At 45.0% G+C, this 21,201-nt stretch overlaps 5 protein-coding genes across 5 annotated transcripts; 2 read left to right on the forward strand and 3 right to left on the reverse strand.

The window, feature by feature from the left end:
- Positions 1-1,999: 1,999 nt before the first annotated feature.
- LOC122619700 (kelch-like protein 18) lies at positions 2,000-4,330 on the reverse strand. Its single transcript, XM_043796785.1, has 4 exons — positions 4,135-4,330; positions 3,186-4,039; positions 2,865-3,123; positions 2,000-2,800 (listed from the first exon to the last, which is right to left on the reverse strand). The coding sequence occupies exons 1-4, from the start codon at positions 4,264-4,266 to the stop codon at positions 2,318-2,320; spliced, it is 1,728 nt and encodes a 575-aa protein (XP_043652720.1). The 5' UTR covers positions 4,267-4,330; the 3' UTR covers positions 2,000-2,317.
- A 331-nt stretch (positions 4,331-4,661) lies between these two features.
- Positions 4,662-8,920, forward strand: LOC122619699 (GRIP and coiled-coil domain-containing protein 2). The gene is made up of 5 exons (XM_043796784.1): positions 4,662-4,868; positions 4,931-5,030; positions 5,091-8,167; positions 8,231-8,348; positions 8,412-8,920. The coding sequence occupies exons 1-5, from the start codon at positions 4,839-4,841 to the stop codon at positions 8,492-8,494; spliced, it is 3,408 nt and encodes a 1,135-aa protein (XP_043652719.1). The 5' UTR covers positions 4,662-4,838; the 3' UTR covers positions 8,495-8,920.
- A 50-nt stretch (positions 8,921-8,970) lies between these two features.
- Positions 8,971-10,811, reverse strand: LOC122619701 (DDB1- and CUL4-associated factor 12). Its single transcript, XM_043796787.1, has 4 exons — positions 10,466-10,811; positions 9,842-10,396; positions 9,381-9,785; positions 8,971-9,315 (listed from the first exon to the last, which is right to left on the reverse strand). Exons 1-4 carry the CDS (start codon positions 10,730-10,732, stop codon positions 9,163-9,165), a joined length of 1,380 nt encoding a protein of 459 aa, XP_043652722.1. The 5' UTR covers positions 10,733-10,811; the 3' UTR covers positions 8,971-9,162.
- A 268-nt stretch (positions 10,812-11,079) lies between these two features.
- Positions 11,080-12,396, forward strand: LOC122620971 (transcription initiation protein SPT3 homolog). Its single transcript, XM_043798672.1, has one exon. It carries the CDS (start codon positions 11,138-11,140, stop codon positions 12,293-12,295), a length of 1,158 nt encoding a protein of 385 aa, XP_043654607.1. The 5' UTR covers positions 11,080-11,137; the 3' UTR covers positions 12,296-12,396.
- Positions 12,397-20,244: 7,848 nt separating this feature from the next.
- LOC122620340 lies at positions 20,245-21,189 on the reverse strand. The gene has a single exon (XM_043797760.1). It carries the CDS (start codon positions 21,187-21,189, stop codon positions 20,533-20,535), a length of 657 nt encoding a protein of 218 aa, XP_043653695.1. The 3' UTR covers positions 20,245-20,532.
- Positions 21,190-21,201: the final 12 nt, after the last annotated feature.

A 21,201-nucleotide genomic window follows, 5' to 3' on the forward strand; every position in this document is an offset into this window, starting at 1 on the left:
CGAAATATGAAATGAAAATAGACAACACTTTATGGAAAAGAGTTAAATTTAAAAGAATGTTTTAAGATCTTAATGAGCCTTTTCGATAAACCTAACAAACATTGTTCTGATTCTTATTATTATTAAGTTTCATATTGAACCCCAATCGAATGGATATAATTGCTACGTTAAGATGTGTGTCTCATTTCGACTTATGAGCCGCAGCTCAATCATTTTGAAATAAATCAAATTTAAGGCGGCCAAGCGGATTCGTCTCAAATGCGTCACAAGCCGAGCCGGAAAAGTAGTTGCAGCCAGATTTCAACGGGTCGCGACCGTCAACAATGCACTTGAGCCGAGGTCGCGGCATTTAAGATAAGACAACACCCGGATCACCCGCATCGCCCGCATCCCTCACACGCCACTCGGAAAGGCCAAGTGGATGCCACACACATCCGGGGGCCAGCTCGTTGCAACTTGCAGCCACTACAACGCCAGTTTGCCAGTTTTTCGGTCTAAAATTAAACGTGGAAGCACCGCCGCTTCCTGCTGGCATCTTATCTGCGCATCCTTCTTGCAGGACTGCCTTCCGCCTTTTCGCGCAATTGAGTCGTAAAAGTTACAGTGTACAGAGCCCCCTCAAAAATTTGCATTTAAATTGCAACAGATTTCGGTGCAAAAAATAGCCAATTCCTCACCCCCGAACAATTAGAGGCATTTCCAACTAAACGAACTCGTTTTCGATGGTAAACACCCATTGCGACTCCAATTGTCCCCGGTGACGCAACAAATATTTACTCCAACCATTTGGTAAACATAATTAGCATTTAATTAAAATAAAATTGCCCATCGATAGACAAGCAATTTGTGATTTGATTATCAAAATCAAATAAGACCGCCGCCACCAAAGCCCTTTCGCTTGTGCAAATAGCCGTGCCATACCTACATATATAGCCATTGGCAATTAACAATTGGGAACAGGACCGTAGCGGATCGTAATGGATCGCAGATAAGCTCTCCATCACCGGAACCAGCTGATAACTGCTGGACGTATAGTATGCGATTGATTGGATTATGGCCCTTTGCATTGCCTATGGCATTTTATGGGTCAGTGATAGACGGCAAATTGATTTTGTTTTCGGTTTCGTTTGCCTCTATGGCCACCTGTTGCTCCGAATTGGTTCTGCTGCCGCTGCACTTTGAGCAGGTGGTGCAAATTGAATTTAAAATTGCATTCCGCGCGTGGGAGGTTTACAAATATTAAGGGAAGAGATACCTCGCACGTCCAACTGAGACCCAACGAAGGTAGGTACATATGTTCGCTAAAAATAGGTAGTAAATAGAGGCAGCCAATAGTTATTTTTCACAATAAACTATGTTCTTCTTGAAAAACGTAATCACCGTCTTAAAAAAAACATTACATTTTATTACCAACTGAAAACAGTTTGGTCATATAAGAGTGGAAACTATCATTGACCAATATAATTTTATTCTTTTAAACACTGAAATTTGGATAATAATATTAAATCACTTTCAATTAAAATAGGAAATATTTTATAGACAATAAACAATCGCATTACCTTGAAATTACCAGTCTGTTTTGTGACCATCAACTTTTTGCGCTGCCCTCGCATTATTCGCCTTTTTTGTCGCTCAGATTGCTTTGTTATTTGTCAACCATTTATTATTGTGCAAATAAAACGTATCCGCCGCCCATATGGATCGTCGAAACACAATTGATTTATACGATGTGCAAAAGGTTGACAGTCCCTTTACTGTGAACCAATTACTGAACTTTTATAACCTTCTAAACCATTTCAAGCTCGCAAAGACAAGGGTGATGACCAAAAATGAATAGATAGGATAGGAATTCGATAACTTTAGTGTTAAGAGTCTAAATCCGTTTTCGTGAAATAAAAAAAAATGGTTTGAAATTGGCGCAAAATGTTTGATATAAGATATACATAGTAGCATCCTAACTTTTAGCTTACCCGTTTTGCTTCAATTAACAAAGCATTCATAAATTTCACATAACATGCATTTTACATGTTTTTATTTGGGGATTACAATTGTAGTGAGTATTTAAGGCTAGGCGTAGAAACTAAACAATTACATAACTGGAATGACAAACACTAAAAACCGTGAGTAATACATGATCAATTTTGATAGAGCTGGAGGAGCTGAGCTGAGTTGCACACGAGGCGGCCACACGAGGTGCCGCTAAAGCTTAGTTACACTCAACAATCATATCTAGGCTACACTATATCGCTTCAATTCGCATAAATTACCTAAGACGAGAGTGGCTAGAGAAAGAGATTTGGCAGGCCAACCGAGCGGGTTACTCGATCCGTATGACACCGGCTCCGACGCCGCCACTGTGTGCGCACATGGGCGGCATGAAAGTCCATTTATCGGTCTCCGGATCGTACACCTCGACTGTGGACAAATTTGACTCGCCATCATAGCCGCCGATCGCCCACAGTTTGCCCATGTTGGCGGCCAGAGCCACCCGCGAGCGCTTGCAATTCATGGGTGTCACCAGCTTCCAGGTGTCCGTCTGGGGGTCGTAGCACTCTACGGATCGAAGGAATGAGTTGCCACAGTAGCCGCCGCACACGTAAATCTTGCCGTTCAGCGTGGCCACGCCCAGTCTACAACGACGATTCAGCATGGGCGACATCTTCACCCAGACATCTTCGTTCTGGTCGTACCGCTCCACCGAATCGAATATAGACAACCCATCATGACCGCCAAGGGCGTAGACGTAGCCGTTCAGTTGTGTAACTCCACCAGCTGAACGATATTTCATCATTTGAGCAACCTTCAAGTAGTGAAATAGAAGTTGGATCAGTTCCCTTCTGGGTAAAAGATATATATTGACTCACAGTCTTCCAAGTATTAGACTTGGGATAGTAAACTTCAACGGTATTGAGCGAGGTGACGCCGTCGTAGCCGCCGCACACATAGATACAGTCATCCAATGCGGCCACGCCCACGGCGCTGCGTTTGCAGAGCATGGCACAGCCCTGGGACCACTTGTTTTTGCGCGGGTCGTACACCTCAACGGTGGACAGACGTTCGGTGCCATTGAATCCGCCAAAGGCGTACAGCTTGCCATTCAGAACGGCCACACCCACGCGAGATCTGTCGAAAATTTCGCAATTAATATGGGACAGAATAAAACTAAACGTTCCTCGCACACCCACCTCATCATGGACATTTGTTCGCCCATTTTCCATTTTTTGGTGAGCGGATCGTAAATCTCCACCGTGCTCACAGATTCCCCGGTGCTGGCCAATCCTCCCACGGCGTATATTTGTCCGGTAAAGAACTCACCGGACCTCTGGCGCGTACGAAAACTCTGCAACAGACCCCTGCGTTCGGGCATGAGATGAAAGTCCTTGGCCTCGTCTAGGAGATCACGGCATTGGTGCGAGGATCGAATGAGCTCCTCGCGTGCCACACGATCCGCTAGGAACTGCGGCGAGAGCAATGGCAAACGCACTGCAGCCAGTACCTGGGGAAACAGCTCAGAGCGCTTGTCTTCTGAGTACTTGACCCACTTCATGCAGGCCTCGAAGATGACCTCTTCGGTGCGTACGTTAAGTTCGTCCCGGCGCATGAGCTCCAGCAGTTGTTCGCAGTCCAGGGCGAGAAACTCCTCCGACTGCGAGACTTTGGCAAAGTTTTGATCAATGTACTTGTCGGCAGCATCGATTAGCTGACGACAGATCATGGAGTCGGCAAAGGTGCGGATTCCCAGAACATTGTGCGGATGGAAGCGAGAGATCAGGAAACTGGCACAGGCGTCCCGGACGTTGGACAACTGCAGGAAGCTGGCGCCCACCATCAGGCTCTGCACATTCTGGTTGTCAATGCGCACTTGGCCGCTGTAAACATAGTTGATGAGACTCTCCAGGGCACTTGGCTCTATGGCGCTCTCCTTCATGGTGATCTCCTTGATCCGGCTCTCTGCCATGTTGTTGGTGAACATCGCATAGAAGTACGGGATGGTGGCGGCCAGCACAACGCGGTGCGCGGAGAAGGTCTGATCTTCAACCTGCAATAATTCGGATGGCGTTTTATATTTAGACGCTAGATAATGAGCGTATCTCTGAGCTGCGGGTGATTGATTGCCCCTGACTGACCACCAACCTTTAGGGTGACATCGCACAGCTTGCCCATCCTGCGGATCTCTTTGAACAGGGGGAAACTCTCGCCGAATAGCTGATCATGCTTGTAAACAAAGTACTGATCCTCCAGTTGGCTATTATCACTCAAATCCATCACTTCAACGGATGAAGAAAAATGATAAACAGTAGAGATGCCAAATGTTGTTTGCACTGCAGGGCTAGTGGTGAGTGGCCAGCGATACCGTAATCGATAGTTGAGTGTGATCCGATAGTTATAAAAAAATCTTTAATAAATGGTAATGAAACATAAGATGTTAATTTAATTGCTCTTTGAAGTTAAATACGTTTTTTTGGACCTCAAATAGCATTTCAAAACTGTAATATTGATTAGAAAAAATATCAGTAGATTTTATGTAACAGTAATAATCTCATTCTAGAAAAATTTAATTTTTTGAATACATTATTTGTATTATTATTTATTATGATTTTTCATATTTCAGTTCTTGCGTCACCTCACAAAAAGGGGCTCATCACTAATTTTGCGACGATGACAGCCCTATCAGCTGTTAGTGTGGCTGGAGTGTTTTCTTCACTCGGATTGATTAAGGGTCCAAAAACATTTCCGAATAATCTGGGTCGCTCGCTTATAGGAAAGCCCCCGATCTGAACTAAGACGTTAATGCATGGACCGCCGTTAAATGCAAGGATACGCAAATAGCAAGTAACATGGAAACCGCATCACCGAGAGAAACCCAGGTCAGTGAAATGGTGTCACTAGAATTGTTGATGACGTCTCATCTTGTTATTTGCATTTGCAGAAGAACCCGAATCCGATCGAGGCGCTAAGCAAAGATGAAATCATCAGCAAATACAAAGGCCTGCTCAACATAGCAAAGAAAGCTAAACAGGCAAAAGATGGTAAGTTAGATGAAAAGCTTCAGGAAATCTTCCAGAATAATGTTAGCCACTCTCTATCAGAACTCACCGAGGAAAATCACCGACTCAAGGAGGCCTTAAAACGGGCGGCAGAGAAGCAGAGCACCCTGCCAGCCATGCAGGAAATGGTCCAGGACTTTACCGATAAAAACCTCATCCTCACGGAACAAGTGAATACCCTGAAACGAAAGACCAAGGAGGATGCCGACCGGCTGACGCAATTCGAGATCGAGAACGAGAGTCTAAAGCGCCAGCTTGGACGACTGAGTGATGAAAACGATGCACTCCTTGCCGATGTGGATCGCATGGAAAAGGCTATGCAACAGGTCAATGCTCTGGGTAATGAGCAACGCAAGAATCTGGAACTATTGGAAGTGGACATTGCCAAAATTAAGGAAGCGGAGGCGGAAAACGCCAATCTTCGCCAGCAAGTGGTCACGGTCGAAGAAGAGTCAAGGCTGCTGCAGCAAAAGTACCAGAGCATCAAGGAACTAAACTCTGAACAGCGCAAAAAGTTCAATTCTCTCAAGGATCGCTTTATTGACGTACATCGCAAGCTGAAGAACCTCAAGGAGTGCAAGTGCGTGCTGCTGGAAACGCAACACGAGTATGCCGCATCCGTATCCAAATGGCAGGTGGAGATCATCAAAGCTTCGCAGCTGTTATGCGCAAAGATGGCGTCCCTACAGGCCGAGAACGAAAAACTGAAGCTAAACAACGCAAAGTCAGAAAATAATAGCCACACAATTGACACAGGAATTGACCGCAAGCGATTGCTGCAGAGAGTTCAGGAACTGGATCGACTAGCCAAAATAGTGAGGCAGACACAGAAGGACCAAAAGAGCAATTTGAACGTGGAGCACCTACTCAAGAAGATAACCGCTCTAGAAGAGCTGGCAGCCATTATCAAGGAACAGCAAAGAATTGACAAGGAACATTTAATAGGTGTTACGAGGGAGCAGAAAAAGACCGAAAATGACTCCAGGAACCTCGATGTAAGCTTTTTCCAGACCAAGCTTAATCAGATGCAAAATCTGGTCAAACTCATTGAGCAGGAGCGCGATAATCAGCAGAAGAAGTTGCAGGATTTAGAAGCCATCTGTATAGAACTGCGTCAACACAACGAGGATTTGCTCACGCGATTCCACCTTAAGGAGCAAGAGCACGGGGAGTTGCTGACGGAGATGAGGGAATTAAACGAGGCGCTGAAGGGACGCGGTGATGCCATTTCACGCCTTCAAGAGCAGCACGAGGCGGAGGTCAAGCGACAACGAGACTTGGAGGATCAACTATCTAACAGTCAGCAGGCGGCGCAGGAGAAGTTACAGAAGATCAAACAACTCCAGAGTCGTGTTGAGGAATTGGAACAGGCTAATGCTGATGCCCAAAGTGATGTTCTGTCGACATCCACAATATCACGAGCAGAGGAACTAAGCCGCCTGCGTGAATTGGACGAGGGTTACGAGGAGAAGTACCACAAGCTTAGAGTTATAGCTGCCAAGCTGAAAAAAAAACTTCAGGAGCAGACGCAGCAGCTGAATGAAATGGAACAGAGCGGCGCCTTAAAAGAGGAGTTGGAGGCGGTCAAGTTGGCACAGGTCCAACTGCAACAGGATCTTAATGCTGCTCGAGCTGACAACCAGAAGCTGAAGTCGAAGGAAAAAATAAAGCACTCCAGTGTCCTTAATTTGGAGATCGAAGCAGCCGAAAAATCCCTAACCGAAGTTACAGCGAAACTGGCAGCTAAATCTAGCGAATTAGATGCCGTTAGGGAATCACTGGCCAGCAAGGAAAACACCATCGTCCAGCTGCGCAAGGAGATTGCCATCCTAGAGGAAGCCAAAAACGGAGAGGCGGCCCACTCCCTACAGCTAAAGGAGCAGATTGATCGCATGCAGGTCCAGGTCAAGGACGCTGTTCACAGCAAGCAACAGGCGCTCACTCAGAAAAAGGATTTGGAACAGGGGGTTGAGCAGGCCAAACTTGAGGCGGAGCAATTGCGTCTCCAGCTGGCGGAAAGCGCCCAACAATACGAATCCAGGCTAGGCACGTCCACCCAACAACTACTTAGCCGAACCGAGGAGCTGGAAGTGCACTTGGCTGAGCAAAAGCGATTGGAGACTGCGCTTCGAAATGCGGAACGAGCTCAGGAAGATCTCCGAGTCGAGTACACTGAATACAAATTGAAGGCACAGTCTGTGTTGCGCAAAAACCAAAGCAAGGGCTCCAACCGGGAACAGGAGTTGGAGGAAGAGTTAGTTGCGCTTCGAGAGAGTGAACGCAACCTGCGAGCTAGCAACGATGGAAGAGCTGCCCGTTTGGCCCAGTTGGATGGTCAAATAGAAGAATTGCGACAGGATAACACTGATCTGCAAAAGCGTAGCAAAGAGCTTCTTTCGTTAGTTGACGAACTGCGTCAGCAAAACGACCTGCTGACGTTGGAAAACCAACGCCAGTTGCAATTCCAACACGACCTGATGCAGCAGCATCGCCAGCAAGTTGATGAGCTGGACGCCGGGCACCAGTTGCAATTAAAGCAGGTGCAGCTACAGCTGGACGAAGCGCAAAAGATGCAAGCAAACGTTTCACAGCATAGCACTGCATCCGCCGCGAGCGTGGACCCCAGTCCAGAGCAGGCAAAGATCGATTACTTGCTCATGGACCACGAAACAGGCTTGGATGGCCATGTTGGCGAGGTCTCTCTGGCGCAACTGGCTGCTCAGCGGAAGATCTCTACTGCCTCGAGACGCTCCCACGACTTTATGCCGCTTGACGAGTTGCTCAACACATCAATGAACCAAATAACCAGCGATACCGTAACTACCATTTCTAATTTCGGACGCAGCGTTTCGCAGCAGGAGGACGAGGAAGCGGAAATGGCCGCTCGCGGAGACTTTTCCGTCCAAAGTGCCCAGCTTCAGGCCACAAAAGAACGCCTAAGCATCCAGGAAAGTCGCGTCAAGCACTTGACTTCCCTTTTGGCCGAAAACGAACAGGATTTGGCTAAACTAACCCAAATGAACGACATGCTCAAGGAAGAGTTGCGCCGCCAAGAGCGCTCTGAGGAACGTGAACAGCACATGCACAACTCCGAGTACTTGAAGAACGTCTTCTTAAAGGTGAGATTAAGAAAGCATTAACTTGTTCCACTGTAATTCCTTTTTTATTCTATTAACTTGCAGTTCCTTACTCTAAACAATGTTGACGAGCGTCAGCGATTGGTTCCCGTGCTAAATACCATTCTCCGCCTGAGTCGCAACGAAATGGATATGCTGAACTGTGTGGCCAAGGGACAGAAAGGTAACTACTAGCTGAAAAGGTAAAAGGTGCGACTCCTTTTTAATATCTGTATGTTTCTTTCAGTTTCTCCAGATGGCAGCAGCCGCAGCTGGACGGGATTCCTGAGTGCGTGGAGTGGAGGAGGCAGTCCAAATAACAACAACTAGCTAACATCATAGGATCTATAATACAATTATTGGTATTGTTGGATGTGGATAGTCGCCAGTCATTGGGCAGTTGCATAGCATTCATTCTGTAAATCTTGTACAATTTCCTTTTTATATATTAATGTATTTTAAAATTGCTCGTTGCTGTTTGGCACACTGTACTTTGTACATTCTTATATTTGTCCACACCCGTTGTGTTGAGTGCCCTATACAGCACTATCGTCAATATGCGCGTTGTAGATTGAAATCCTTTGCATATATTTAAAAACAATGTTTTTCAATGGTTTCTTTAATTTGAAATTCTATTACCATATAGATCAGACTATAAATCAGCTGCATTGTCTATAAATTAGTATTCCATTATTTGTATTGTATGTACTATATATAAATAGGATCGGTATTTATGCATACATTTACACTTATAAAAGGTGTATATTGTTTACACACAATATAAAATATCATTAACATAAACCTAACATAAATTTTATTAAAACCAAAAGTGAGTAATCAAGTTAAATAAAAATCTGTCTTGGCGGAATACATATGCAGGTGAACGATTTGAATCGAAATGCGCCAAAAGATTAAAGATCACAAGTCGAATAACTACGAATAACTATGTACTTAAATACTAATCAGTATTGTGAGCCCGGATCGCATCCTATGCTAATCTATTGCCAAACGCCCGCATAGTTGCCCACCAAAGTCGCCGGCAGTGGTCCTCCCGCAGCGAACAGGCGCATCCGAGTGCTATCATAGCAGTGGGTGTAGATGGCGGGCACATACTTCACCTGCTGGAAGCCATCCATCTCGTCCTCCGGATACTGTAATGTTCAGAATAGTTAGGTGAATTGGTATACTTATAAAAAACTGTAACAGCACCACTTACCACAATTCCCTTGCTACACTTCAATGCGACTGTGCGCGAGGCATTTACACTGCTCTCCAAATACTTTCCGGCGCGAATGTCGTAGAACAAGAGCATGCCCAGACCTGTGCCAACGGTGAGCAGGTTACCCTCGAAAGAGGTGGCCCGTATTCCGCAGCCACTGTATCGAGATGTGATCTTCTTAATGGTTTGAAGGGTTCGGGCGTCCAAAAGGATGGTATAGGAACGGCATCCCACGGCGTAAAGGCCGTCACTGTGGTACGCGATGCTCACGTTGTCCTGGCAGTTTGGCAGCTTTCGGGAGAGCGTTTGCTTGAATGTTTCCGCATTAAATATGTGAATGTATCCGTTCAGCGAGAGGGCGGCAATCTCCTTAAATTCCTTGTTGAAGCAAAGAGAGCGAATCTGTAAAGGATCATATTGATAAAATGGTTTTAATCGACTTGCATTAATAAACTCACCCTCTGGGCAGTGCGAACTTCCTTGACACTAAGGGGGTGAATCGTGGCAAAGGTGGGACATGCTTCCTCCCCACCATCCGGAAACTCCATGTGGTCCTCGTTGATCCGCCACAGAGCCATGCGAGAGTCCTTCGATCCGGACACAAGAAACTGGTCATCCAGCCAGCACATGCCCATTATAAGATCGCGGTGCCCACCTTCGCCTACGCACACGGGATCTAGCGTAGGCAGTCGGTACACAGCAATGTCGGAGGAGTTGCGCGCCCCGGTGGCTAGGAAGGATCGGCTGGGCGACAGCTCGATGGCGTGCAAGCCACCCTGGACCTCAGGATGGTTTGCCCGGCTATTGGAGAGCGTGGGTATGGCGTCCACGCGGCGCATGTTGACATCGTAGACGAGCAGTTTGTTGCACTTGGTCCCGAAAACCACTTGTCGACTGCTCAGCCACTTGGAGCAGAAGACCTTGTTGATGTAGCCGAGACTGATCTGCGTCTCGCGCAGCATGTCGTGGGTTAGCACGTAGCGGCTGGTGTACTCCACATTGACGCTGCGACGCTGCAGAAGAAGATGGGACAAAGTTCACGTTAGCAATGCAAGTGGTGCGACTGCACAACATATACCCACATCCCGGAGACCACTCTCCCGGCTGCGCAGGTAGTCGCACAGGTTGTACGATGTGTTCAGGACCTCCTCCTGCTGCTGGGGCGTCTCCTCGTCGCTGCCGGAATCCTCGTAGGTGACAAAGTCGTCTGGCTTGTCCGGTTTCCTTCTGCGCTCCTGGCGCATCGCCCTCTGCTTGGCCCTGCGCTCCTCCAGCCGCGAGGTCACGTGGCAGGACGGATAGGTGCCCACGACGCTGTCGCGGATGGTTCTCACCATCCCGTTGTACATCTTAAGGCAATTGTTTAATCCGATTTGTTGTCTTTTCTTTACTGGTTATCATCCGCAAACAAAAATGGTGGTGCGTAGACTAGAGTGGAACTACTGGTTCCGAACTGAATTTGGCTGAACCGATTGTTTTGCAATGCAATGCAGATTGTTAAGAAATGGAAATAATGGGAGGTTGACGTGGCATCCTATCGGCACAGTAACTTGGAATACATTGTAGACATGATTATCTTCCAGTTCTCAGCACTGATAATTAATTTAACATATTACTTAAGTAAAATCGGACGTCGCAACATATCGTTACTATCGTTCATCCCTTACGATTGTCCATCTCTTTTACGAAGGGTTTTCTCTATTCTCCCGACATCAGCTGTTGCGATTGGAGTGTTGACTTTGTTTGTAAATAAAATGAACTACAACGCCAAGCGAGTAATGCGCCAGAACTCGGTTTGCGTGGGGTCCAACGACATGGCAGCGTCGCCGATAATGATTGGACCTGCCCCGCCCTCGGCGCCCAGCACGCCGCAACTGCAGACTACCGAAGACATCAAGCCGCTGCATGTGCAGCAGCGCCAGGTGATCCTGCTGCAAAGTGGAACCATACCGACGAATCCCTCGCCGCAGCAGGTTAACCTAGCTGGACAGACCTTAGCCGGCGGCGCCAGCGGCAGCAACGCTGCCAACGTCCTGATTCCGGATGATGCACCTGTCTCACTGCTGACAGAGATTGCGGATATCATGCGTAGCTTTGGCGACAGCGATCAGCCCAGGACGGGAAGTGTAAAGTTGGTTGAACAGATCCTGCAGCAGCAACTGCGTGGCATCTTCAATGAGGCTTCGCTGGTGGCCATGCGGCGGAAGCAGAATCCCTGCCCTTCGCAGGCGGACTTTGAGTTCCTGATGCGCAACCATCCGGTAAAGATAGCGCGGATGCGAAAGCACCTCAAGGACATGCGTATACTCAAAAGGTTCCTTAGTATCCGCACGGGAAGGCCGCAGGACTTCATGGACGACTTGGAGCAGCAGGAGGAGGACGAGGAGCTGGCCATCGATGTGCACGAGCTGCACGACGAGGACCGAATGCGAAGATTATTCCGCGCAGATCGTATCTCGCAGATCCTTACGGGTCAGCAGTACCTGGAGTTTAATGAGGCTCGCAAGACTTCCTTCTACTGCCGTCATGGGGAGAAGATCAAGAACAAGTTCCGCCGCTTTCTGGACCTGCCCGCTGACCTTCGCATCCCCACGCCCACAATGAACATTCTGGCCTATTTGGCCCATGAGACCATTGCCGCCATTGTCGACTATTCCATCCTGACGCGCCTGAACTCGGACAACCGAGCGACCGAGCCCTATAGCCGGGTAACCTCTGCCGGCGGCAGTCCGGCTATGATGCACGTCTGTCCGGAAGTCACCCAGGGTCGCGGCATGGAGGTGGTGAAGCCAATCAGTGTCCCGGAGATCCACGAGGCCATGCGCCGTTTCCGGCAAATGAGCAGCCGGAAGATTGGGCGGTATCGCAACTCTTGCGACATCGATTTCCGGCGCAGTTTTCTAGCTATTTAAGTTTTTTATTTAATTTACACATTAGTAGACTGTACTGTTCATTTATATTAATCCAACTTTTCATTATTAATCCGCTCTGCATATAAATTATACAAATTATAAAATAAAGCTGGCTCGTTATTGGCTCGTTAAAAATGTTTAATCCTGAGAGGTCAAAAACAACTAGGCATATTCATTATTTCATTTTGCCGGTGGCATATATCCTGGCTTTTGAGGCTGCGACTAAAAGACAGAAAAACGCACTCCAATTACCCACGAGTGAATTTTCCTCTCATGGAGCCGATAAATTGAAGCGGTAAACGAAGTTGAAACTGGCACCGACAGATAAATAAAAGCGCAATAAAGAAATTTGCCGACAGGCGCACTCACACGTGTGGCACAGAGACGGGCCAAGGAGAAGGACCAGCAAGGATGCCGCAGGAGTGCGGAGCTGCAGCAAGAGGCATTAAGAGAAGCAACTCGCGAACGCACTCAATAATCAACTTCCTGTTGTGCATATAAATGTGTGTGGCATGCATAGCGACGAAGGATGAAGGGGTGAGGTTCGTACTGCAGTTATTGGTGGGGTTGCAGTGCCCCTTTACCAGTGAATTGAAAAGGATTAAGAATAATTGTTCAATATCATATGAATATGAATCATTAATTAATGTGCAATTATGGTTATGCATATCCAAGTCTTTTCTAAAAACCTTTTGAAAGTACCTTACAAAGTCCTTCATTTTGAATTTTTTCTAATTCGTATTATTTGTTTGTATATCTGGTTAAATGAGGTCCAAAATTTATTTAAATCTGATGCACCTCTAAAGCTATTGCTATTTTCTTCAGTGAGATACCATAGTATCATCGGATCTGACTAAACGCTTAATGTTGATTGCTCTCCGCTGCAGATGTAAATCCATCGGCCCATCATTCTTAATCGATTGCTCATACGCCTAACGAGAGGCAGAACCAAGTCGAAGGCTCCTCGATGGCCAGTTAATGAAAACAAGCTGGCTGTGACGAAATTAAGCCAACAACTTGTTTCTTTCCTGCGTCGTCCTTGGGATTTTTTTCCTTGACCCCGCACAGTCCTCCCCACTTCTCCACTCTCACTGTTAATGTTTCCAAATTTGCATTTCATGCGGCTCTTCGCATCGTTCCCATCTCTCCCATCGTCCCCATCAGGACCATCATCATCAGCTCCGTGGAGCTCGTCGCCGTCATTTCTTCGTATTGTCAAGTCACGTAGCCAATTTCCAGGCGGCGTAAAGTCAATATGCCCCAATCCCTTGTAGCGGAGTCGCCTTTAATATCTCTTAAAGGAGAGGCGCACATAATATATGCAAATATATTATACCTTATAGTCATTAGGTTGTATTTTTAGAATAATTTCATAACCAGGATTATTATTCCTTCGAAAGCTTTTTGTTCATCTTAAGGTAGTCCATAATAAGCGTCGTTCTTTACATTTGAATAAAATAAAAGTAGCTTTTTGTATAAGTTATGCTAACGTTTTAATATTTATTTTGTTTGTAATCGACGTCAAAATCTTTAGGATCTATTATTATTGATTTATTTGCATGCGTGCATCTGCAGAGAACAGCAAAACTGTCAAAATGTAAGATAAATACAAAAAAGTAAGTAAGTTGTAAGAACATGTAGGATGAGTGGCTAATACAGTGAGATTTTTAATTTCCCTAATTAACAACAGAGTGTCTGCAGTTGATAAACATGAATTTGCTCTGGCTATGCAATTGGATATTTTGAAAATCCGTTCGGCTAAACTTTTTTAATTACTTTCGCTTTCTCGAAAAGTTGCTGACGTCAGCCGGAGGCAATTTCTCCGGATGCCCAGCCTCCGGGACCATTGACAGTTGTCTAGGCATAAACCATTAGAACGCAGCAAAAAAATAAAAGGAAACCAAAACAAAAACAGTCCTACTGAGGAGCATATTACACGGCCTTTTAATTTGAAACCGTCTTGAAATGTGTTGACACAAGTACTCAGGCTAAATACGCTGGAGCCGGTCTTATTCAAAATGAATGAGATTAAACGCCTCCAACGGAAAGATCCCGCCAACGCCATCGCCATCTCATAGGCATCGCCACCACTCCGTCCACCTATCTGTCCTATGAACACAGCCCAAGGGCATTCTCATCTCATTGTCATTGGTGGCACAGCATTCATGGTCATGCCACTCCACCCCCGAGTGCGATTGGCACTGCCACCGAGTGCGTTTGTTTGCCCAGGTGGGAGCAGGTGGGTGGCAAGTGTTTGGCAGGTGGGTTGAGGTGAGCGCACATAGAAAACTGTCTTTATTTAATTAGTTAAGTGGCAGGGGCAATTATATATATTATATGATCACAATACTTGACCTACTTACTCAACGGCGATTTCAACTTCTTCAAAGCAGCTATTTGCATCTTGAATTTGGAACGCAAGGATGTGTGATGAAAACAAGTTATGCGTATAAGAATTAAGTTCTAATTAGAAGTCGAAAGTTAAGTATGTTGAAAATCTAAGAATAGCACCGTATCTTAAAGTCAGCAAATTATTTGAGCTTAAAGTAACTCTTAAAATTAATGGGGTCTAATTAGGCAAATTATTTTAGCATGAAAATATATATACCATTAATATATAAATTATTACTAGTTTTTAAGTTTTTATATAACAACATTTCGTAACATTAAATATTTAATTAATTGTATATAACATTATCTAAATTAAATAAACTAATAAGTCTGCGATATCTCAACAATTCAAATTTTCGATTCTAAACACTGGGAACAGTTCTGGCAGGTCCAAGCGGTTAACAGTGAACGGAAATGGGGAACAGTCATGCGCACTCAGCAGTGGGAACAGCATGCAACAGTTTGTCGACTCGAAAATCCCCTCAAATTTACCATTTTGGGAATGGAAATGAATGGATAGAAACGTAATTCCACCGAGTCCTCGGTTGCAAAAGCGCAATTTGAAACGAACCATTCCCAGTCGAAGGATGCTGGTTACATCATAAGACACAGGGTAAGACGAGACCGGAGGATTTGCGCAGGGTGCGGAAAGGAGGACCTCAACTTGCGACAATGTTACTTTTGAGAGTACAAAAATTACCAAGTGTCAAAAAAGGCAAATATATAAAGTGCCTCGCTTGCCAAATAAATATGTGTTTAATGGGAAACATACATGTGGTAATCATATTATGCTTATAATTAATGCAGCTTGAAATATCATATTATATATACAAATATGTGAACATAATATTTGATATCATTGCTTACATTACTCGCCGCATTGTTAAAAACAAACAGAAGCATACATTTCAGTGATTACAAAGAATGCTTTTTATTGAAAATATAAATTTAGAAATTTGAATAACATGAGGCTCCAGTTTACAAACACATGTTGAGTGAAATTTCAATGTAAAACGAAATGATTAAAACCAATTTAGAAATTTGTTAGATATTTGATGTAAATGTTATCAATATAGCTTGTTTGGAAATTCAATTCAATTTTTGGGGTTTTTTTGCTATTTCATATCCTTTTATTATTGATTACCCACTTTTCTGCCATCAGATAAATTACATGGCAAGTGTTTAAATGTCTTTCAAATGGAAAAAGTAATGACAAAAACGGGAAACTTTTTCTACGGGCTGAGCAGAAATAAAAGTGAGCCACAACCTTTGCCCCCAAAAAGTTGGTTGCACTTTTGTTTGAATTTTCTTGGCTCTTTCATGCTCCCGTGGCCGCGAAAGTATTTTTTTTTTTCATTTTTTTCTTCCATTCACAATGGCCTCTGTGTGACTTTTGTGAGGGGCGTTGTGTGGTTGAGTGGGTGGGTTGTGGGTGGTTGAGGATTACCCCGTTCTCCTCCGTCGGCAGATGCTTTAAAACTTTTGATGCTCCTCATACATATGCTACATGTGTACTTTTAAGAGACTCGGGGCGAACTTTCCACTGTCTACGAAATTCTACGGTAGAAGGTAGAAGGGTTCGCCCGACGACGGGGAGGTGGCGCAGGATCTGCGGTCGAGGTCGTCCTTAGGGGTTGAACCTGACTGTCAAAGTTATAATGTGTGGCTGCCTAATTTGCTGTGAAAACTGATTTGCACATAATCAAAAAGGTTGTCTCCCCCGAAGCTCACAATTGAGGTTAAGGCTGTCACATAGACTTGTTATTAACCATCATTAAATTGTTTAATTATTCTCTCTGGTCGCATCTCTGCTGGCGTTTGCCATGGATTTATAATGACAGCCTAAAGTTTACAAAAGCCGCATGACTTTGCATAATATCCATTTAATTAACAATTATTTTAAGTGAGTTCATTCAATCAACGGTTCAAATAATTAGCACTGCACAAAGCCACCTTTGCTTTGGACTTGTCGCTTCGTTGACATCTTCGAGTGCAATTTAAAATGCTGTAAATCAATTAAGGAGTCAATTTTAAGTTACGGATTACCTCGATGTTGTTTGTTAGGGATTAGCTTAATTACGTTTAACACCCGAGTCAAACCTCATGAAACTCACCACCACGTTGCAAGTTTTTATTAGTTTAAAGCAAGTCATAAATAAAACAGAATCGAATTTATTTGTATTTTGGTGTGATGTAAATTGAGTCTTGCTAAATTGGAGCCTTATGCTCAAGTGCGCACATAAGCCCTCAGTGGCTGGATAAATGTAATTCAAATTCAATCAAGTCTTAAATTCATATTCACCGATTGTTCGCTTGTTCGATTGGCACAATATGCGATCTGAATTTATACTGCACAGCTTTGCCGATGAATTATGCAGCATTTATGGCAGCCAGAGAATAACTTGAAAGAAAATTAGTACAAATCCGAAGTCCCACAAAAGCGTAATCTTTAAAAACAGCGCGGCTGACCCCTGAATGTGTAATGAGGTCAAACCGTGGGCGGAATAAATCAGCAATGGCTGAGTATCATAAATTTCGAAACTGTTGCCAAGGAACCGCTGGATATTGACCAGGCCATAATATTAATATTTTCCATATCGCCTTTAATGCCTTGTTTGAGTTCTTGAAAAGTGAGTTTCGCAGCACAATGGCCCGCTGCGGATTGCAGCTGGCGCAAGGGCATTGAAATAAATCAAGAGGGCGGGTCCTGGCGTCCTGACGTCCTGGAGTCCACGAGTCCTCGAGTCCTTGTGACTCCCTAGACCGAGAATAAAAATCAGCGTCGAGATGCAGGCCACATCTTTAGCGATGAAGGGGTTTGGCAGTGCGGTCTCTGATGGCGTTGGCTCATGGGGCGTATGAGCAACCCCAACATGCGAGTCCAACTCGGTGCGAGTCTCAATCAAACAAAGAGCCGTTGTTGTGCAGCTTGCTTAAATGGCCAAAGTATGAGGGATCAGGCTCTCGTGATTGTCCAGGCTCGGTTAGCAGCTTTTTCCATCCTATGCTCCTTTCAACTCATATACAAACAATGCCACTGCCATAGGAGGGCCAGGCTGGCTTAATGAGTGTAAGCCACAAAATCAACGAGTTAAATCGTGTAAAGAATGAAGTTGAACCCGGAAAGCAGGCTGCACTACACCAGCCGAAATCACGTTTGGATTCTATAAATGTCATTTTTGTTAGGATATATCATCTGATATTGTATAAATATGGTATAAATATTGTAATTTTGTAAAAACATATAAATAACTGGTTCATATCAGATAGCTAGATACATGAAATATATTAAGACCCTAAGCCCTAAATTTAACATTTTTTTCGATAGTCTGTGTTTCAATTACGAGTCCCTAGCCCTTTGGTTACCACATTTTTTATGCAAACAGACAGTCGTGATCCCTCAGCGAGCCAATAAATTCCATCATTATTTTTGTTTAATTTAGCAAACAAGTTCTTCTTCTCTGGCAGAAAGCAATCAGATTGTAGACAAAACCATAGTCAAACAATGTGGTTTCAGCCACGGGATATTCTTGCAGTGCAACGTAAAGCCCAGCTGCATTTCGTCCCGTATCCGTGCTGCACATTTATCAAATTCTAATATGCCTGCCCAGGCATTCGACCCACCAAGGACCTGACCCCCAAAACCGCCAGCTGTCGACGCTCTGTGAAATGGATATGTGCCTTCCTGCTTACGAATGCCACATGGCGGAGGAAGTGGAGCCACACTGGACATTGGACTTTGGACTTTGGTCAGAGCCACAAAGTATGCAGCAGGGGATCAAGAACATTGCTTCATCAATTTCAGCTCAGTTTGGTTCCAAACAATGTGGCAATGTTTCAAAGCAAACCCAAAGGGACAAATCAATGTGGGTAAATAATTTGCGAACGAGCCCCAATCAATGGCCTGGCGATTGATTCGATAAATAAATTTCGTAGACAAGCGGCTGCAAATTGAATTCTAATTTGACTTGAGAAGTTGCAAATATTGCACTCGATTGGATTGCTTGCACTTCAACGTTTTACGTTTAATTATCGCAAACACACACACACACACCTTTTAAATTGTTTGGTTATATTAAAGGCTCCAAAGGGTTGACACGACCAGAAACAGAAGCCTCAACTCGTTTGCGGTCTGCGGCTGGTGATTTACGACGACAGTCTGTCATAATGTCGCAGTGGCCTTTGTTAATGCACCCAAATCGAATCGCATCGAATCGCATCGCATCGAGTCGAATGGAATGGAATGGAGGCGAATCAGATGGCATTGCACTGAAATGGCAGTGGGGCAGGAAAGAAAATCAATTTGTCAATAGCAATCAATGCGTTTTTAAAGCACTAAAGCGCATTGCAAAGCTGTTAAACTTTTAATTCCGATTGGATAGCGGGATGGGAGCAACAAATAAATCAAAGTCACCCGGGGTCGCCGTCCCTATTTATTTTTTATTTTCCCTTTTTTTTACTTTTCCCCTCTGGGTCGGCAGCTGCACCGAATGAATTAAAAGTGCCGACCAACAAACATACAAACAAACAAGCAAACAATCCAACGAATGGCCAAACAAACATTCAGTATAGTAAAAGTTTTCAATTTTGCTACAGTTGCGGCCGTGATTTAAGTGCCACGCCTGCTGTGACACACCAGTTCGGAATATATACGATTCGAAATTCGAGTTCCATATCCCCAATCCGCAAATAAATTCATTAAATATAAAAAATACAAATGCCGTTGCGACGGCGGCGGCGGCGGCGGCGGAAAATGGCATATAAATTTCAACTGGCAGCCATAATTCGAGCAATCATTTAGACATAACGTATACACAAGTGCAGTTTGTCTAAATTGCTTGCTACAATTTCGATTTGAGTGTGCATTCAATTGAAATTAAATTCAATTGTCTTTTTATGGCCAATCCCATGCACTCTGACACTCACTCACTCAGCCCAAAACTTCCCAAACCCCATCCTTCGTTACAGCCACCCATCCGTGAGATAAACAATACCCCATGCATTTTTAAAAATTGCTTGTATTTGAGATTAACGACATCCGCCGTATTTATAGGCAAAATGTTGATACGCTGCCAGGAACAACACTTGGCCAGCCACTTCTCCGGGGTCATTCCGGCCAAATGTAGGGGCATGCATGTTTCGGGTCCGTATCCCGATCCCGATCCCATTTACCCACAGTGGGATCGCGGGGGAAAAAACTGATTTTCAATTATAGGTTGATTGGGATATGAGAAAGGATCCATTTATATATCATTTACATACCATTTATATATGTATTTTTCGTCCAAGGCAATAGAAAATATTATGTTGCTTGATTATGTCGCTATATCGATTTCTTACAATGAATGTTTGCAAAGTAATGATGTATAAGATTACCTTAGTGTAATATAGTTAATTAAAAAACACTTTTTTCGATGCTTTTATTACTATTAGAATAATAATTTCAATAATTTCAACTGCAATCCTATCTTTTCTTTATTTGTAAACTTTTTAGCCATTTTCAGAGCCACTGTGGCAACGTCTGAATATTTATTTGTTTTTGTGTTTCGTGCAGCGCGGCAACATAAAAAAGGAAACCGAAAAGGACTAGAGGCGAACCGGGAAAAAGAGAACAAATCGGGGCGGAACACATTTCATAAATCTTATCCGCGATTGAGCACAGCTCCGGCAGCCTTCGAATTTGTTTTCGATTTTTTGGCCAGCGCTTCCTCGCCGCTTATTTTGTGGCCGATTTGTTTTTCGCCGATTGCCGTTCGACGTGCCGCTCCACCTTTGGGTGAAGGCGATGGCAATGTCGATATCGATGGCGATGGCGATGGCTGCGACTTGGCGGACTCTGGACTCCGCTAGGACTCCGGCGGCTGGCATTCCGGCACGGAGGCGGTCTGGAGCAGCTTCTGGTGCTTGTAGGGACCGAAACGTGTGCGTGGGTCGGTGGTCCGGCCGAAGGAGATGAAGGCCTTGGGCTGCTTGGCTGGCTTGCAGGCGTCCTTTTGGCGGGGGGGCGGTGTCTCCACATCGGCAGGAGGAGGCGGTGGCGGTGGTTTCTCCTCAGTTTTCTTCTTTTTTGTGGGAGCACACTTTCTGATGCCCGACCAGCGACGTAGTCCATCGCAGAGCATTTTCAGGGCACACAGCATGGCGATCAGTGCGGAAACCATTACCATGACCAGTAGGATCAGCTGGCAGAGGGTCCACGTCACCGGATTGCCTTCGTCCTCATACCATTCCCGATCTGCTGTAGTCGTCACCTGGCGGGCAACCTCTTTGCGCAGCTTGTGGCAGTCGTAGGCGGACATTAGATCGACTCGAGGCTTGAAAGGAGTGGGCAGCTCGTCCGACCACCACTTGTCCCAGAGATCCGCCTCCTCCACACCGGGCAGCAGGTGGGCGCAGTGGGCACACACCTCGTTCATCCACTCCTGGCATTCCTTACTCTCCAGGTTCAGTCTGCACGCTGGATTCATTCTTATAACTCTGGCGAATATATTCGATATGTACATATATTTAAATCT

Source organism: Drosophila teissieri, chromosome 3R (assembly GCF_016746235.2).
Source record: "Drosophila teissieri strain GT53w chromosome 3R, Prin_Dtei_1.1, whole genome shotgun sequence".
Taxonomy (NCBI): domain Eukaryota; kingdom Metazoa; phylum Arthropoda; class Insecta; order Diptera; family Drosophilidae; genus Drosophila; species Drosophila teissieri.

Bases quoted from the DNA above. Each gene is read 5' to 3' on its own strand.
- LOC122619700 (XM_043796785.1), bottom strand. From the start codon at position 4,266: ATGGATTTGAGTGATAATAGCCAACTGGAGGATCAGTACTTTGTTTAC. The intron at 4,040-4,134 runs GTTGGTGGTCAG...GAATTATTGCAG, and splicing joins TGTGCGATGTCACCCTAAAG to GTTGAAGATCAGACCTTCTC. The intron at 3,124-3,185 runs GTGGGTGTGCGA...AATTTTCGACAG, and splicing joins GAACAAATGTCCATGATGAG to ATCTCGCGTGGGTGTGGCCG.
- LOC122619699 (XM_043796784.1), top strand. From the start codon at position 4,839: ATGGAAACCGCATCACCGAGAGAAACCCAG. The intron at 4,869-4,930 runs GTCAGTGAAATG...TTGCATTTGCAG, and splicing joins CATCACCGAGAGAAACCCAG to AAGAACCCGAATCCGATCGA. The intron at 5,031-5,090 runs GTAAGTTAGATG...ACTCTCTATCAG, and splicing joins AGCTAAACAGGCAAAAGATG to AACTCACCGAGGAAAATCAC.
- LOC122619701 (XM_043796787.1), bottom strand. From the start codon at position 10,732: ATGTACAACGGGATGGTGAGAACCATCCGCGACAGCGTCGTGGGCACC. The intron at 10,397-10,465 runs GTGGGTATATGT...CTTCTTCTGCAG, and splicing joins GGGAGAGTGGTCTCCGGGAT to CGTCGCAGCGTCAATGTGGA. The intron at 9,786-9,841 runs GTGAGTTTATTA...GATCCTTTACAG, and splicing joins AAGTTCGCACTGCCCAGAGG to ATTCGCTCTCTTTGCTTCAA.
- LOC122620971 (XM_043798672.1), top strand. From the start codon at position 11,138: ATGAACTACAACGCCAAGCGAGTAATGCGCCAGAACTCGGTTTGCGTG.
- LOC122620340 (XM_043797760.1), bottom strand. From the start codon at position 21,189: ATGTACATATCGAATATATTCGCCAGAGTTATAAGAATGAATCCAGCG.